At 41.3% G+C, this 18,679-nt stretch overlaps 1 protein-coding gene across 3 annotated transcripts in view; it reads left to right on the top strand.

Annotated features, from left to right (window-relative positions):
* The window catches only part of TNIK (TRAF2 and NCK interacting kinase), a 395,341-nt gene extending 377,796 nt beyond the window's left edge, over positions 1-17,545 (top strand). For 2 of the 3 annotated variants that reach the window (XM_047099964.1, XM_047099963.1), the window contains 7 exons: positions 516-659; positions 3,619-3,753; positions 7,917-8,017; positions 10,267-10,416; positions 12,139-12,298; positions 12,545-12,684; positions 14,819-17,545. In XM_047099964.1, the coding sequence (XP_046955920.1) occupies positions 516-659; positions 3,619-3,753; positions 7,917-8,017; positions 10,267-10,416; positions 12,139-12,298; positions 12,545-12,684; positions 14,819-14,902 (914 nt within the window). In that variant the 3' untranslated portion in view covers positions 14,903-17,545. The remainder of the gene's footprint in view (positions 1-515; positions 660-3,618; positions 3,754-7,916; positions 8,018-10,266; positions 10,417-12,138; positions 12,299-12,544; positions 12,685-14,818) is intronic. The other variant, XM_047099965.1, reaches the window with a different exon arrangement.
* Positions 17,546-18,679: the final 1,134 nt, after the last annotated feature.

The raw sequence follows: 18,679 nt of genomic DNA, 5'->3' as shown, positions 1-18,679 counted from the left end.
AGAACCTTGAGGGCGTAAGCTTTTGTGTGAGAAGGAGAAAGGGCTTTTCTTCCAGTGGGGGATGGAAATGGGGCCCTCTGCTGTATGGTGAAGGTGGGCAGGCTAGAGATCACTGCGTGGGCAGGGGCGGGGCTGCACCTTGGAGAAGTCTTGAGGTGGGATTTATAGAAAGAGCCCAGAAAGGGATGGGTGTTACAGGAAAGGAATAAAGGTAATGATGCTAGTGTCACAGCTGTGCCCAGAGCATCTCTTAAGAAGGACTCTATACTAGGTAGTAAATGGCCAGATGTAATAAATGCTGCTACCACTTTATGAAAGAGAAGTAATTTCATTGCCAGAGGGGCAGTGATTTAATTACTATGGCAGGGCTTCCACTTCTTCACTCCCTCCCGCGGTACCTACTTGCCCATTAGTTTATATTAACAAGGCACAGTTTCTTAGGTTTTACAGGGACCCCAGATGCAGAAGGTTAAAGCAATAAAAAGTCAGTCTTGGGGTGCTTCTTATATTTGCAGGTGTAAACCTCCTGGTGGGAACGGAAAATGGCCTGATGCTTTTGGACCGAAGCGGGCAAGGCAAAGTCTATAATCTGATCAACCGGAGGCGATTTCAGCAGATGGACGTGCTAGAAGGGCTGAATGTCCTGGTGACGATATCAGGTATGTTACTGGGATGTCACCGGAATGACCAAGTCCTCTGAGTCTGCACAGGTAGGAAAGGCCATCCCCTCGGTTCTGAAAAAAACAGTAAGCTCTGCCCTTCCCAGCTAACAGTGACATAAGAAATTATAGCAGGATAGCCAGAGAGATCACTCAGGTTTTGTAACTCCGGAGATACTGACCTCCAAAGGGAAGCCTCACACCTCTGCACGATCTCTGAATCAAGGAGAAGTACCACAAAGGCTGTATGTTTATAGGCCTTTAACCTCTGCCAGGGCTCAGCAAGGCTCTTTTGAAGATGTCTGAGCTCCAGTCATTGCTACCTACTCTCAGGTGGAGAATATCAAAATGTAGGCTTCTCAGGGTGGGAAATTTTATAAGCAGAAATGTCTCTGGTCTCTTTTCTCTCAAGAACTGTTCTAGCTTATATTCCACTGATGCCAGCAAATGCAGCTGGCCCATTGGGTGATTGAGTCTGCAAAGAGATTCAGATGTGGGAATCATTCCTGCTATACTCTGCAGCTTTCTGGTTCCCAAAAATAACTCAAAAAAATAAAAAAAAAGCCTACACAGAAGTGAAGTTAAAAATGTAACAAGTTAACCTTTTGACAAGGTTAAAAATGTAACCTCAAGGAGCCTGTATTTATTGAAAGCTCTTTCTGATGATCTTTGAAGAAGTTTAATCAATATCCCTTTTCCCCTGCCTTCCCATCCCACCCAGTATGAAACCACTGCACCTCTGTGCATTAGAACCACTTGAATGGATGGGAGAAGCCCAGACCAGTGGGGTCAGAATGCCTGGGAGAAGGGCCCAGGTATCAATAGCTTTCATAGTTCCTAAGTTGTTTCTAATGGGCCAGGAAGCTTGAGAACCAGGGCTCTATACTCAGCCATCATTTCACAAAGAGAATACACAGGGCTACTGGGTTCAACCTTGAATAAAGTTTAACTCTTGAGCTGTATTTCCATTTTGAAAAACTACCTTCACTTGATGCTACAATTCCCTCTTTCTTTTGCCATTCCACAAAAGTTTCATCTCTTTTTATTCTCTCCAAATAAGAGTTAACTGAGTAAATTGTTCTTGTATTATCATTCGAGTTTAATTCAATGTAGTCTTTTGTTCTTGCTAATGGCTTTCTTGACTGCTACACCGGCAAATCAAATTTAAAACCGTACAACTGTCACTCACCTACCGAAAGTGGAAATGATACCAGAAAGTTCACATTCTGGCTTCATTATGTTGTTAGTGACGTATCCCCTTTCTTAAAAAACGTAACCGTCTCCTCTTATCATGAAGTGTAGATGGGGAAAGTGGAAAACAAAAATAGGACCAAATGATTCTTGAACTGCCCTCCGATCTGCATTGGCACAGAAAGGAGGAAGCACTGGCCTTTCTGCCCATCCTAGCTGTTGGGATCAATTCTGGGCCTCTGTCTATAAACAGGAATAGCAACTGCACAGTGACTTCCTTCATTTATGAAAGCACTCTCCTGTCAAATCCAGTGTGCAATGCTTCAGTACATTTTCTTCTTCTGGAACTCCTGGGCAGCTTAGTCTGTTAAGCGTCTGACTCTTAATTTCGGCTCAGGTCATGAACTCAAGGTTCATGAGATCGAACCCAGCATTGAGCTCTGTGCTGATATCACAGAGTCTGCTTGGGATTCTCTCTCTCCCTCTCTCTCTCTCTCTCTCTCTCTCTTTCTGCCCCTCCCTTACTCATGCACACAGTCTCGCTCGCTCTCTCTCTCAAAATAAATAAATACACTTAAAAAATAAAAATAATAGATAAATAAATTTTGGGGGCGCCTGGGTGGCTCAGTAGGTTGAGCAGTAGACTTAGGCTCAGGTTATGACCTCACAGTTCGTGAATTTGAGCCCTGCGTCAGGCTCACTACTTTCATCATGGAGCCTGCTTCTGATCCTCTGCCTGCCTCTCTCTCTGCCCCTCCCCCAATTCTCTTTCTTAAAAATAAATATTTTTTATTTATTTAAGTTAAAAAAATAAATAAATGTTCTTCTTCTTATATATATCACATCTGTAAAATATAAAACATCTTTTGATGCCTAAGAGAAATCAAGGGAAAATAAGTACCCAAGAAGTAGAGCCCACAGGCCTAAATGTCTGATCACTTAGGAAGAGCCTCCCCAAGGCACGTGTTCTTATCTGGTACTCAGATGATCTCATAGGGTATATTAAATTTTGCTCCTTGTGTAACCCTCAACATTTTTAAGATGTTTTCTTATCACAGAATTCCTTACCCCAGGAGCGCTTTACCAACGGGAATGTTGTATTTTCCAAGTACACATCTCATTCTCTCCTATTTTTGTTTAGTAAGTGATCTCAGAATCATAAACGTGTCCAGGGTTATCTTGTGAGCCCAGGTCGCCTTCATTAATTGTTTCTCTTGTCTCTGTATACAATTCTTTTGTTGTTGTTGTTAGGTAAAATAAAACTACCACCAGCTGTCATCTTTAAAGTAATAGAGGAGGCGAATAAGAAGCTCTCCGTTAACATATGTTGTTAGGTTAGAAGGTGAGGGAAAGAAGGTTACGTGCAGTCACACATAAGCATAGTAAAATGTCCAGTTATCAACGCTCCTTCGTGTAATTAGATCTAGAATGTTCTGGAACTCTGATCAACTATTCTGTTACACAGTTAGGTCTTGACACTGCCCTTTGCATTGAGAAGAGAGAGTAAGAGCAGCTTGCTCAGATAAGAAACAACCTGAAGGTAAAGACAAATTATAAAATGGTTATTTGTCCAAAACACTTGGAGGTGTTTTAATCATAAGTCTTGGCATAGGCAATGCATGACGATGCTGGGGACACTGGTTATTGTGCCTTTACACCATACACAATTGTAAATAAAATAAATGAATTAAATAAAATAGAGATGGGGAAGGACTGAGAGAAAATGCTGTCATAGGGGTGTGAAATTAGAGCTCTGTTATTTCAACAGGAAAAAAGAATAAGCTACGAGTTTACTATCTTTCATGGCTAAGAAACAGAATACTGCACAACGACCCAGAAGTAGAAAAGAAACAAGGCTGGATCACAGTTGGGGACTTGGAAGGCTGCATACATTACAAAGTTGGTAAGTGTCAAGACGTGGACTTGTTTACTCAATCAGAATCATTCCATTTTTTTCCAGTCAGGTATTGATGACGCATTTGTTACCAGTTTAAGATGTTGTTGGAACTTAAGGTATACTTGCATTATTTCCAAAAACATCAGATTGATCAAGTTCAAAGAGTACATTCAGAATAAAGTCCTGTGCTCCAGTTTAAACATTTATGTCCACTCCCTTCCAAATACTCATTAAAATAACAATGAAGGAATAAAAATGCCATAAACCCACAAGGACACGGGACCAGAAGAAGAGAGACCAGCAAACAAGAGATATCAACAGAATCGAACAAGAACAGTTGAATGACGAGGACCTAACCTAGATGACCAGGAAATGCTGAAGTCTACATCTGCAGTGAGGAACAGCATCAACATCAATCCAACCACATAACAGAACCCAGGAAGGCCCAGGGTCTGAGGCCCCAGGTGTATCTGAGATAGAGGTGGAAGGAGGAACTGCAAATAGGATTGTTGGATGGGTGATGACCACAAGTCCTCCGCCACTGCAACAGAGGATGAGAAGTTGCCACAACCAATCTGAACTGTGGGAATACGGCATTGCCAGGAAAGACAGACAGATACACACGCACGCACACACACAGACGCACCCCTTCTAGCCCTGTTTAGCTCCCAAAGTGTCGGCGACCATACTTATATTCCCAAGCAAGAGTCTGAAAGATTTGTTTTTGGAGAAACTAAACAGCCGGAAAGAAAAGATGTTCAGGTACTAACATTTGGAGTGCCATGAAAAAGCTTGCTATCTAACCACCCACACATGAAGCCTGGCAGTGAGTAAGCCCACTACCTGATGTGGGGACATCCGCTAACAGGAAGGAAAATTAAACAGAAAGAAAGGACGGTAGACAAAACAAAGATAATGAGGAGTGAAAAAAATTTTAAAGAAACTTTAATAACCTCAGGGAAATTAGAAAAACTCTTTCCAGAACAGAAGCATAAGGATCATTAAACAGAACATTGGAGCAGGGTCAGGGGAGGTCATTCAGAGACCAAGAAAAAATCTTAGAGATTAAAATATGCTGGTAGGGATAAAAAGTGTAAGAAATGTATCGGAAGATAAAGATGAGAGGTCTCCTAGAAAGCAGGACATAAAGAACGGGCAAGAAAAGGTAAGAAAGTAAAAGGATCAATCCAAGTGCTTCAAAATCTAAATAACATGAGTTTTAAGAAAAAGAAAAGAAATGGAAAGGGAGGAAAGTATCAAAAAAGAAATATAAGAAAATTTCTAGAATAAGGACTTGAAATCCCAAATTTAAAAGATTCACATAAGGGCACCTGGGTGGCTCAGTTGGTTAACCATCTGCCTTCAGCTCAGATCATGATCTCGCAGTTTGTGAGTTCAAGCCCCATGTCAGGCTCTGTGCTGACAGCTCAGAGCCTGGAGCCTGATTCAGATTCTGTGTCTCCCTCTATCTCTGCCTCTCCCCTGCTCGAGCAACTCACTCTCTCTCTTGCTCTCTATCTCTCTCTCCCTCTCTCTCTCAAAATTAAATAAACATTAAAAAAAATTTTTTTAAAGGATTCACTGAGTACCTGGTATAGTGAATGAAAAAAAAAGATTCACAGGAAGATATATTAACATGGCATTTTAGTACCCAGGAAATGAGGAGGTCCTTAAAGCTTCCAGATTATAATTAAAAAATAAATAGTTTATATATAATAGGCACAGAATTAGGTGACTTGAGATTTAGCAGCAATACTAGAAGATGGAACAAAGCCTTCAACTAGTATTTTATAAACCATCTGTATTAAATAGGGTTCTCCAGAGAAACAGAACTAATAGGATACACATGTACACACACGTGTATATATATATATACATATATATGTATGTATATATATATAAAGAGGTATATAAACATAAACATATATACACAAGTATGTATGTGTGTATATATGTGTATATGTGTGTGTGTGTGTATATGTGTATATGTGTATATATATATATAGAGAGAGAGAGAGAGAGAGAGAGGTTTATTATAAGAAATTGCCTCACCCAATTATGGAGGCTGAGAAGTCCGAAGATCTGTAGTCAGCAATCTGGAGACCCAGGAGAGCCAGTGTTTAAATCCCAATCTGAAGTCTGGAAAAGACCAGTTTCCCAACTCAATAGACAGGAGGTGTCCTCTCACTCAATCTTTTTATTCTATTGAGGTCTGTAATTGATTGGATGAGGCGCATCCATATTGGGAGAGCAGCCTGGTTTACTCAGTGTACCCACTCAGATGTTAATATGATTCAGAAAAACCCTCACAGACACACCCAGAACAATGTTTGGCCAAATATCCGGGTACTTTGTGGCCAGTCAGGTTGACACATAGAACTTAACCACCATGCCATCAAACTGCCAGTCAATTTTGAATGTTGCATGAAGACACCTTCAGATGTGCAGGTTCTCCAAACATTTATGTTCCATACCCTATTTCTCAGGAAACTACTGACCGATGCATTCCACCAAAATAAAGGAATAAACCTAGGAATCCAGGTAAAAGGTGAAGAAAATACCCAGAATGAGGGGGAAAGAAATTTAGATGACAACTCTACAGAGGCCTAGAGAGAAGTCAGTCCAAGCAGAGTAGAACAAGGAGCATTGCAAAAGGGATGCCTCCAGGAAAAATAAAATGTGACTAATAGATTCCCTGCCATGTTTGTACCGAAGGCCTTTACAGTACCAGCAGAAAGTCTACGTGGTCAGAGATAGATACATAGACAATAAGGAAGTGGGAAAAAATGACGGAAAACCAAAAAGGAAATGTGGTTGTGGCATACTATTATGTGTTAGCTGTGAACAATAATAATTTCAACATGGGATCTTGATTTCACCAAAAATTTAAAATATAACTGTATCACTGGTGTGGGTGAGGAAGAAATGTGTGTGTTTGACAGACAGAAGTGCAGAGAGGAGACAGTTCTAATCAGCTAAATCCTTTCCATACTCTCAAGTCGATAGATAATATCTATAATGAAAAAAAAATCAGTAAAATTATAAACATGTTATTTAGAAATATGGAAATAAGTGGCTGAAGAAGTAGTTGAAAGTATATTAAAGACAGAATATGTAAACAGAAGGGAGAGCTCAGAGAGCAAGAATTAAGTTCGTTGCCCTGGGCTGTCCAGTTTCTTTAGGACACAAGTATTCTGTTCATCCGGGTATTCAATAAAGTAAATAACTGCTGAGAGTACTGTGTTAGCCTATTCAGGTTGCTACCGCAGAATACCATGAACAATAAGAGTCTATTTCTCACAATTCTGGAGTCTGGGAAGTCCAAGAGCAAGGTGCTGGTAGACTCAGGGTCTGGTGAGGGCCTGCTTCCTCATTCATAGACAGCTGTCTTTTCACCACAACCTCATGTAGTGTCTGGAGAGAGGGATCTTTCTAGGGCCTTTTTTATAAAGGCACTCATCACTTATAAATTCCTAATAATTGGAATTCAAATTTGAATAATAAGCAAATGGCACACTTTATGTCTCTACCCATTTGATAATTTTTCTACCATTTGGCCATACCAGCTCTCGGCATCTTCCGTTTGGGTGACTATGAACGCCAGGCAAGGGAACAGGAAGGCTATTATGCAGATTCTTCTTACAATGAGTAATTCACATCTAGACCTAGTGATTAAAGAGAGTCCTAAGCCTTCAGATGAAGAGCTTTCAGTGTAAAGCCAAAGACCCCAAGCATCTGCAGACCAAGTGCTTTAAAGAAAGTTCAGGGGCACCTGGGTGGCTCAGTTGGTTGAGTGTCCGACTTCAGCTCAGGTCATGATCTCACAGTTCATGAGTTCGAGCCCCGCATCAGGCTCTGTGCTGACAGCTTGCTCAGAGCCTGGAGCCTGCTTCAGATTCTGTGTCTCCCCCTCTCTCTGCCCCTCCCATGCTTATGCTCACTCGCTCGCTCTCTCTCTCTCTCTCTCAATAATAAATAAATGCTAAAAAAAAAATTTTTTTAAAGAAAAAAAATAAAGAAAGTTCAATCTGTATCTATGAGCAGATCTCACACCAAGAGCATCACCCTCAATTATAATGTATACTCCCATATCGTGGCTTACGCAGTCAGTAATGCAAAAACCTGAATAAGTTGATATACTCTTTTAATTCATAGTTTTTCTATTACAGTTAAATATGAAAGGATTAAATTCCTAGTGATTGCCTTAAAGAATGCTGTGGAGATATATGCTTGGGCTCCGAAACCGTATCATAAGTTCATGGCATTTAAGGTAAGTGGGCATGTGATTATCTAAAGAAGGGATTTTTTAGATTTTGGGTTCCTACCAGTTAACAAAGTGATCTGTCTCACACATAGACCAGTACCAATTTTTCTATATATAATAAACCCCTTTTAAAAGTATAGGAACTCTTATATAGATTTATTATTCCAAAAGCAAAGACTAAGCACCAATCAATGCTATAAAGTTAGTCAAATTAAAATTAACTGGGAGGTGGGGGGATAGATGAAAGGGGAAAAAACTGGGGTGTGCCCTCCCTCATTTCAGGTCTATAAATTATCATCTCCTAGGGACATTTAGTATGGGATGGTTACTGAGCAAAGCATTAGTTGTCATATTAGGCATTGAACTTCATTATTAAGCCACCTAACTAGGGTGCTCTCTGATATGTCATCTGAAAAAGGCAGACCAATGGCAGCACCAAATCTCAAGGATGAACCATGTCTCCAAATCTTCTCATCCTTATAAGCCTTTTGGGGTAAAATCCCTAAAACTCACATAATGAGCATATATCCCCAATGTTACCGGACTTCTCTGAAATGAATACTGAATGTGGTTACATACAAATGGCTTGGTTTCTCTGCATTCTGCTTTTTCATTTTTGACCTTATCTGAGTCTGTACCCACCATGGTTGGATCAATCTTCATGGCACTCAGCAAGGGTGTGATGAGGATATGCTAGTGTCGTGGACCCCAGCTCATGAAAGCTGACCCCTCCCCCCAGATGCTGGAAGGACCAGTACTTGCTAGCACTCTGGTGTTTACAGAGCTGCAGAGTCTATCCACAGCCCACATGAATTTATCTTCTGCTCCTTGTCTCTGTCTGCCTATGTCTCTCACTTTCTTTCTAGCGCATTGGCCCTCACTTTTTCTCCCTATCCTTGTGACTGTTGTCTCCCGTTGACCCTTTATGTACTCCTTCTTGCCACTTATGCCATGTAAGGGCAGAAGCTGCCTTGGAAACATTAGGAGGCGCCCTTTGGGGAAGAATCACCCCACTCCTGTCCTGTTCCGTTAGTGCAAGGGGCTCGTTTGCGAGGTGTTCAGGAAGGCAGGTACATCAAAGGAAATAGGCTCCCCTCCACTTTCATGGAGAGAAATTTTTGGAATGTATTAAGTTAGTAATAACACTTAAGGGATAACTCCTAACTAAGCCAGAGCAATGCTGCTGTTCTGCCAAAATCTCTGTCCGTGAATGCTTTTCAGTCAAAGTTCCCATTCCCAGTCAGGTTGGGAAGTTATTGCTGTCGGTTTACCAGCCAAAATGACACCTGTGGCACCCAGCCCGTAAGGAGGCCAGTGCAAAGACAAGGACTGGAGCAGGGAGGACTGGAGCTGGCAGGAGATGAGGCCAGGGCCTCCCCTAGTCAGAGACTCCTTTAGCAAAAGATGAAGAAAGGGCGCTCCGTTTGGGTGGCGATGGCCATATAGCTAAGGCACTCGTGGTTTCACAAAGTCTCTCCCAGATATCAAGACCCAATAAAGGTCGGCTGTGCAGGAATAATGGCAAAAGAAAACAGAGGAAAGCTTGACAGCTTGTTGGGGCTTGGGCTCTGGATTCAAACACATGGGACCTTGATAAACTTGGCTGGGGCTCTCTTTTTTCCTTCCTAGTTAAGCCCAACTAGCCAACGTAAGTCATGAGTCTTATGATGTTCCAGCCTCCCCTGCCTTCTCTATTGCCCAAATCTAAGTCTCAGATGTCAACAGTAAGTTTAAAGAAGGTGCCAGTCTGATGCTCACTCACTCACTGAGGGAAAACCAGAACCAGAGCATGCCCGTTAATCCTCAACAGACTAGGCACAGAGCTGCCCAGCTGTCTACCGCAGGCTATCTCTGAAAGGGTAATGGCCATGCCTGGGCCCGGCTGTTCCATGAGGAGAAAAGGAGTCAGAGAGAAGTCACTGTACCTTCCCCAGAGGGAAAAGGCCAGAAATAAACAGGAAGAAACAGCAGCACCCAGATGCCAAGTTTTAAAGTATAATGACACTATCAGAACTGACAACGGTAAACCACTTCTCTGCCCTAGAGGACAAGGGGTAGAGAAGGGGGCACAAAAGGATGCTAGACCCTTCCTCCTAGAGCCAGAATATGAATAGACCTAAAGCTGAAAGAGAGATCTCCGGGACTTTCAGTGTAAGAAAATCAGATATTAACTTCCACCAGGCTGTGGCTAAAAGAAAAAAAATTTCAGATAACCTCTTTGAACGATGTGGACACTCATGGGGTGCTTTTTAAAGTCTTTTGCAGATCTCCAGCACAAGCCACTGCTTGTTGATCTCACGGTAGAAGAAGGTCAAAGATTAAAGGTTATTTTTGGTTCACACACTGGTTTCCATGTAATTGATGTTGATTCAGGAAACTCTTATGATATCTACATCCCATCTCATGTAAGTTCCTGGGAGCCCGCTGTCCAGGTTCTGTGTACAACAACGTGCATGCGGAAAGAGATTTGCTCTTGCAAATTTTTAGCAGAAGTCCTGCTAATTTTTACTAATCGGTTAAGCAGATGGACTTTTAGCCTCCACTAAATAGACAATGCTTTTAATACACAAAACATGTGAATTTAATTTTTATGACTGCTTGAAACTGAGTAACGCATAACAGCAATTCTTTGCCATGTATTAGACATGTCGTCTCGTTGGACTTTAGATGAAAATGCATATGATATTTTTCCTTCAGGGGCATAAATTGTGTTTTTGAAGCAAAAGTGTAGTAGATGAGTTCCTATTTTCAGTTTTTGAAGGGAGATGGGCTCATTTTACATGGGAAGTCAGTGGCCCCTTTGTGCTGTCTTTGTTGCTCTCTTCAACTTGAGGGGAGCGTCGTATAGAGGAATCAGACACTGGAGTGCAACCCCGGCATTAGCATGTACTCATTGTGCAGTAATGGGCACATTAGACAGTCCCTCCAAGCCTTGACTTCCGTATCTGTAAAACGGGGATTAAAGGACCTATTCCAGAGGGTTATCGTCAGTATTAAATGAGGCAATACCTCTACGGTACTTGCCATAAGCCCCTGCAAATTGTAGTATTAATATTGCAATACTGACACATTGCCCCAAACCTGACTTTTAAACAGAAATGCCGCACATGGTTCCACTTATTAGGATTGGTGCGGTGCAAGTTATGTTTCCTGTACGTAATCCCAAGGCTAACGTACCGTAGACGCTGTCAGGAAAGTCTGAGGCCTGATCTGTTGCTGATTGGTATTTTGAGAGTTTAAAGACTTTACTGCAAAGAAGCACAACAATTGAAAAAAGTTGTTTCAGTGCCTAACGCGCACACACTGCCTCACACACACGCACACAGCGTTCATTGCTGTGTCAGAGCTTTTCACACAGGTATGTGCAAACGCACACAGGACTCACGGCTCATGTTCTCATTGAGGTGACTGGGGCCTCACTGTGAGCATCCTTGATCCTCTCATCTACCCAGGCAGGCAACTACTGGACTACCATGACATCTTGGCTCGGGGAAATTTTTTTTCTAAACAAGCCATTAATTTGCATTATGTAGGCACCCAGAAAAACATTCTGTGTTGTACGCTCATAGCCTATTTGTAGGCGTCTGTTTGGGTCCCACCCTTTGACCCCATTTAGGCTGTTCCCATTAGATTCAGTTGATTTTCATTCCCCTCATCTTTTTTAGAAGTAGATGGAAAACACATGAGTTTTAATGTCCATGAGACAGGAGCTCAAATCCCAATTCTACCACCAAATATCAATGCAACTACGATCAATTTACATAACCCCTCTGACATGCAGGTGCCTCATCCAAAAAGATATCTACCACGGGGAGCTGTCCTAAGGACTAAGAATTATGCATGTAAAGAGCCCAGTGCTTGGCACATAGTAGGTGTTCCACAGTTGTAGTCGTTTGTTTTAGGAACAAGTGAATTGGATTCTCAACCTAGTGCCTAAGTTTGTATTTGTATGCTGGGGTATCTGACAGATCAGTGGTTAAATTAAGCAAAGCAGGGCAAAATGCCAGTCTCTAGAATGAAAATGGGGGTGGGGGAGGGATCCTTTTGTACAATTCTTAGAGATTAATAGTCAAGGTGCTGTCTTATTTTTTAAAAAAAATAATACCTGGCCTTTCTTTGTCTCCTAGATTCAGGGCAATATCACTCCTCATGCCATTGTCATCTTGCCTAAAACAGATGGAATGGAAATGCTTGTTTGCTATGAGGATGAGGGGGTGTATGTAAACACCTATGGCCGGATAACTAAGGATGTGGTGCTCCAATGGGGAGAAATGCCCACGTCTGTGGGTAGGTTAACCATTCCTTATCTCCTTCAGCAGTTACACCCCCCAAATGAAACGAAAGTCAAGAAATGTGAAACAACCATTTGATCCCACAAAAAAAAAAAAAAAGTCTGTGAATAACACTTGTAAGACTTGCTTTGTCTGTTTATCTCAAGTCGTTTGTCATTTTTGTGGTTAAGATGTGAACAGATGCTGTGAGTTATTGCCCATCTAATGTTTTTAATGCAGTTTTGGAAATTCCTTTTGACAGCCTACATTCATTCCAATCAGATAATGGGCTGGGGCGAGAAAGCTATTGAGATCCGGTCAGTGGAAACAGGACATTTGGATGGAGTATTTATGCATAAGCGAGCTCAAAGGTTAAAGTTTCTATGTGAAAGAAATGATAAGGTAAATCCGTTTCAACATTTGCATTAGTGTTTGCATTTTAAGAGACCACCAGGTATCTGTGAAACCTTCATTTTCCTTTATACTGATTTGAATCACATCTGTGTTAAACAATCAATATTATCTTCAAATGGCATTATTTGGTTTGACTCACGTGAACCCTCAAAATATAGTATTCACATATTAAAAAAGACATTAAAACTTCCAAAAATTTCTTGTAAACCCGTAGTAACTTTTGTGGCCCACAGGCCTTGCGATGACTCAGCAGACATCCCAAATTCTCCCAAGCACTTGGGAGGCTTGGCCCATCGTTAATCATTCACACAGGGTCAGCTTCACACTCCACTTTTAGACTTGTCACAAAGTCACCATGGGAACCTAACCCATCACATTATATCCACTTTTAAATGTAAAACATTGGACATATAGAAATATAAACTTTCAAAAGTTGTCACCCATTCCTTAACAAATGCACCATCACAAACTCAACTAGTGCCATGTCCTGTGTCATTCCAGCCATGTTTCTTCCAAAGTGTCACAGGGGGACTGTTTTGCAGTGAAATTGGTGGGGTCCGTCTGGCATGATCAGTGGCCTCAGAAGGGTATTCTTCGGCAACACTGCTTCTCCTTTGCCCTCCGTGTAGACCAACCCAGAGTATTTAGTGTTAGTAGCTAAGCTGTGCTCATTTGTGAATTCATCCTTTGTGACTATGGCCAACTTAGAAATGCTGTCCCCCAAACAGCAGGAATAAACACTTGTAGTAAAGAATGTGATGGGTTGAACAGATGTACATCTCTTGGTCTGACCTGGTGTGGTCTGGATAGACAGTAGCTGTGGGTGGCACGGATGGTTCCAGGGCCTTATCAGAGTACGTCAGGAAGCAGACCTGACCCCTGGCAAAACTCCAGCCCAATCCAGTCTCTGGGGATCATAAGACTAGGAGTGATCTGGGCATAGACCACCACACTCCAGTTCATAGAAGACCCACCCCAGCAAGCCGATTTCAAGCCATGCCCATGCCCTCAGGAGCCGGCTGGGACCACACCAGTATCTCGGGCCCAAGGTTTACAGCCGAGGGTGCACACAACCTAGAGAGAACAGCAGCCCTTTCTTTCCCCCATTGTGTTTCCATGGGTCCTCTGTACTTCCACATTTTGATTCATTGACCCTAACAGTAGCTGTACTTACATACGTAGCTTTAGCTGAATGCCAAGCATTTCCACAGAACTTTGTAAGAAGTCGTTGTTGGGAGAGACAACATTCTTCTGAAGGAGTTGTGGAAATGAGGTAGCAGAGACTTTACACTAGTGACAAAAGTAAATGCCTTGGACCAAAGTTTGGCGTTGGCTGATTGAAGGGCTAGGCCACAGCCCGGAATAGTATTTAGCTCGGGCAGTGGTTCACTGACATTCAAGCAAGCAATAACCCAAATTTTGCTCACTTCTCTTAGTTGTTTGATAAAATGATTTCACAGACCCAGACCTAATGGACTGTGGTTCTATTAATGCCATTATCTCCTTTGGCCTAGGATATGCCTGCACCAGCTGACAAGCCAAGAGTTAACTTTTGGCATACCAAATGAATAGGCATTAAACACCTTGTCCTATCTGATGACATAATTTTTTTTGTAACTTTAAAAATTGAGAACTGAGGTTGTATTAGTAGTCAGTAGACCCCAAAATTCCACCCCCCCCCCACTGACTTTGGGAATTTGAAAAGATTCTCTTCAGTCCCAAAGTCTGCCCTCTTATCAGTATGGGAGAAAGCCTCTATGGCTTTCCAGAAATTAACAAAAGACCTGTTGTGTCCTAGGCCAGAAGTCTAGCACATTCCCTAGCACGAAACTCCCTTTTAAAACATAAGCATCCTAGGGGATGTTGCAAATCAATATATAGCCCCTCCCATGTTCCCAAAGGCCAGTACCACAATAAATAATAGTAACAATCATAGTAATAAAGTCAGGAGTGTTTACAGAGGATGCACTGTATTAAAAGGCACTTTATAAACACCAGCCATTGAGTCTTAAGAGCTGACACATGGCAAGGATAGGACATGTGAGAGAAAATGGATGGACGGTTGAAGAAAAGAGGAAAAGAAACCATGCAGTTGAACTAACTTCTTTTTAATTTCAAACAGGTATTTTTTGCATCCGTGCGATCTGGAGGAAGTAGCCAAGTGTTTTTCATGACCCTCAACAGAAATTCCATGATGAACTGGTAACAGAAGAGCACTTGGCACTTATCTTCATGGCGTTATTTCTAATTAAAAAGAACATAACTCATGTGGACTTATGCCAGTCTAGAGGCAGAATCAGAAGGCTTGGTTGAACATCCCGCTTTCCCCCTTTTCCTCTCTCTCCGCCCGTCCCAGTACACCCACAGTCCATCTTTCAGTGTTGCAGCCTGGTTGAGAAGGAGAGAAAAAGGTGGCAGGAATTTCCAGGAGATCCCCAAGAATGCTGCGTTGTCTGTGGACAGAGATGGACCATGGTGCCCTTCGGAGTTAGGGATAGAAACAAATATTGTGTGCTCTTATGATTCAGCTGTGTTATGGTGGATTTTGAGTTTTGTTTTGTTTTGTTTTGTTACCTTTTTTCTTTACCCCCTTACTTTGTAAGAATGGGGAGAGAATGCATACCGAGAAAACGAGTCTGTTTTTTAATTCCTTCTGCCTGCTAGCTTTAAGTATACGAGATGTTGTAAAATTTCCAATTTCAAATGGTGAGAGACAGCACAATAAATGTACCTTATCTCCTTACACTGAAGGCCATAATTGCATAGTGGGGTAATTTTAGAACTCTTTTGCCTTCACCAACCCAAAAGGTTGCTTTTTGATAGCAACTGGCTAATGAATTTTTAAGAGAAGAAAAATACTAGTTTTCTCCTCTTTGGGGAAATAGATTTTAAATGGCTAAACTACTAGCCTTAGACTAATAAAATCAACTACCATTTTTGTGAGTCTGACAGGCCCTGTTTTTATATGGCCCTGTACAGAATGGAATGTGTGGAACGGGATAGTAGTGCCATTGAGTCAAGTTGGCTCTAACGATTGAGGGACTCCGTAACACAACTTTCCCTCAGCTATTATGCAACAGATCAGGGCAAAAGATGGGATGACTGTTGGGGTCAGACAAAAAGAGCTTCTGGGAAACAAGCTAAAAAAATGTATATATATATATATATATATATGTATATACACACACATATATATATACATATATATATACACATTCTTTTTTTTTTAATGCATAAAGCCTCCAGCTAAGAGGTCACTTGCTTTGGGCTTCATTAGGAGGGAGACTTTGTCGAGTTCTTTCTGGGAATTGGGGAGTGAATGACATCCAAGCCCTGGTCATTCCCAGCTTTCTCCTGAGGGTGCCACTTTCTGAAAATGAAAACTATGACTGAAAAAAAATAATAACAATAAATGTTTCTGAGCTGCCTGTGTTCTCTCTGGGTTGGTGAGAGAAGGGACAAGACTACCAAGCCTGCCTGAGACACAGCGGGCACCACTGGTTCAGAGTTGATAGAACTTAAAAACAAGGCTTTGGCCAGATTTCTGAGACCCTAATCATTTTACCTTCCTCCAGATTACCCAACATACGGTAAACAACATTTGTGCAGAGATATGTATGTATTTAGTTCAGGTTGACTTGTGTCCTTATAAACTCTTACTCGGATGATTTGAACTTTTACGTGACTGTCTGGGGTTTTTTTTTTTCCAAAGCTACAAGCATGGCCGCCTGTGGTATCGAGGTGTTGCAAAACGATCTGTGTTGCGCTTCCTGTTTTAACCTACCTCGTTTTGTTTGTTTTGTTTCACTGTTCATCACAGCAGTGTTATCTCCAGGAGACATATAGAGAGCTCAACTGGCAATCTCAGGTGTATTTAATATTTTTTTAAACAAAACAGTAGTTGACCAAATTGTTCTTCTGGAAAAATTAAAAAAAAAAAAAATCCAACAACAACAAAAACAAATGTGGCTTATTTCTGAAGAAAACAATTAATGTAAACAGATTTTCTTTTTAAAGTCTGTGATCCTACTGATTTTGCCTAAATACATTAGCAGCTGATGTACTATTAATGAGAACGAAATACACGTTAGGAAAATGGAGCCGTCTCAATCTGGTGGTTTAGGCAAACAGGGTAAGGGCATGGGGAATTATTCCAGTTTCTGAAGTAAATGATTCTTCCCCTCCTGTAAAGGTGGTTATCATTTGCATTTATTCTAAACAGGTAACACACAAGAATGGAATTGAGGATTATCTTCAGGTGATCACCAAGATGTCCTCACCATGGTCCCTTTAGCTCTCAAAAGCAATGAAATCCCCCCTGTTCTCATTTTTACTGCTGTGGTTCTGCTGCTGAACAATCTATCTGCACAAATTCCATGCAACAAATTCAGCAATAACTTTGTGGATTGAATTTAACAACTACTGTAATTGGATGCCAACGTGGACAAAATATATTGATTTGGGTCTCACCCCCAAATGCGATTGCCACCAGCTCTTTATATTGCTGCTGTGGTATTTTGAACCAGGAGCTTCTTTAAATTATGTTGCAAACTGATCTTTGTTTTTATGTTATGTTTTGTTTTTATTTCTAAGTGATGAGTTTGAAACACACAGCTTTAAATGATTTTTTTATTGTGGGATTTTGGGTACAGTTAAGAAATAAAAGGGAATCATTGTGTTTAAACATAAGGTAGTTTGTGAATGTATTTTTTAAAATCTAGAGTCATTGAAACAAAAACTCATAAAACAATATTAATGCAGTCTTGTTTACAGTATGTACAGTGACATAACATAGAACATGAGCTTTTTCTGGTGCCAACAACAATAAAACACAGACGTTAAACATCAAGCCATGCCTTCTATATTTTTGTACAAATATTTTACACTGAGTACAAGGCAAAACTAAATTTAAAAGGTCCCCTACCAAAGCTGTGTTTCTTAACAGATACCTAAATCACTCCTGGAAGCTTTTATCTTCAAGAATATATTTTCTTCCATCAGGACAGGCCGTAGCCCTGACCCGTGGAGACCCAGTGTGCCATGCGGAGTATTTCAGACTATTGTTCTCATGGCTCATAACAATCCTCAGCTTTCTGGTTTGTTTTCTTCCCCCCGCCCCGCCCCCGCCTCCTTTTTTGCCCCATTTTTCCCCCTTTCTTTTTTCTTTTTTTTTTGGGGGGGGGTGGATTGTGCTTTTCATTCATGTTAATTCCATTTTAATAAAAATTTCTTTACTTTTGAAACCAGTTAGTTTCCATTTTTAGTTTTAGTTCTTCCCATAGGGGATTTTGTCAGTAGAATTGGCTCATTTTATTTTTATTTTACAAAGAGAAACTGAGCCTTCCCCCCAAAGTAAGTTTCACTAGATCTTTTTGGTTCTTGTTGCTCTAAATTGATAATCATGCATAAATCCACTGAGCCTGCCCGTGTCATAGTCTTGACCCAGGTTCTAGCAGGTGGCCATCATTCTAGGGTGCCAGTCCGGGGAACCGTAGTATGGATTCTTGCTTCCAGTGGGTGGTAGAAACAGATGACCACTAGGATCTCAGTTCAAATGGTGAGAGTCCTCCCAAGGCCAGTTGCACTCCGACCACTGCCAGTGCACACAAGAAATGAAGACAGCTTGCACCAAGTTCCACATAAAATTTATGGTTCTGTTTATATACACCTCATGATTTTTCTTGAAGACTTTTAAACAATGCTTCAAGACCCAGAGCTGCTTGACCAGTATAGATGATGGCACAGATGAAATCCCACAAGGCCACTTGGACAGGAATTCCATTTTTCTTAACACAATGGCATCGCTTTCTAAGATACACTTCTTACATACTTGGCATCCAGCACATGTTTTTCCAAAGCATCTTCGTTCCTGGTTGTCACGACCTACTAACAGTTTTCTGTCTGCTCTTGTGACTCATCGGTAATTGGTGTCTCTGGTCCCTCATGTGCGGTAGATTAGAAAGAGATGCGAGATTCAGGTCAG

Source organism: Lynx rufus, unplaced genomic scaffold (genome assembly GCF_022079265.1).
Source record: "Lynx rufus isolate CCGP_SWC_20201006 ecotype Redwood Valley unplaced genomic scaffold, mLynRuf1.p SCAF_5, whole genome shotgun sequence".
Classification (NCBI taxonomy): Eukaryota; Metazoa; Chordata; class Mammalia; order Carnivora; family Felidae; genus Lynx; species Lynx rufus.
Note: the sequence above shows the minus strand (reverse complement) of the source record. Positions and strands in the feature narration are given on the sequence as shown.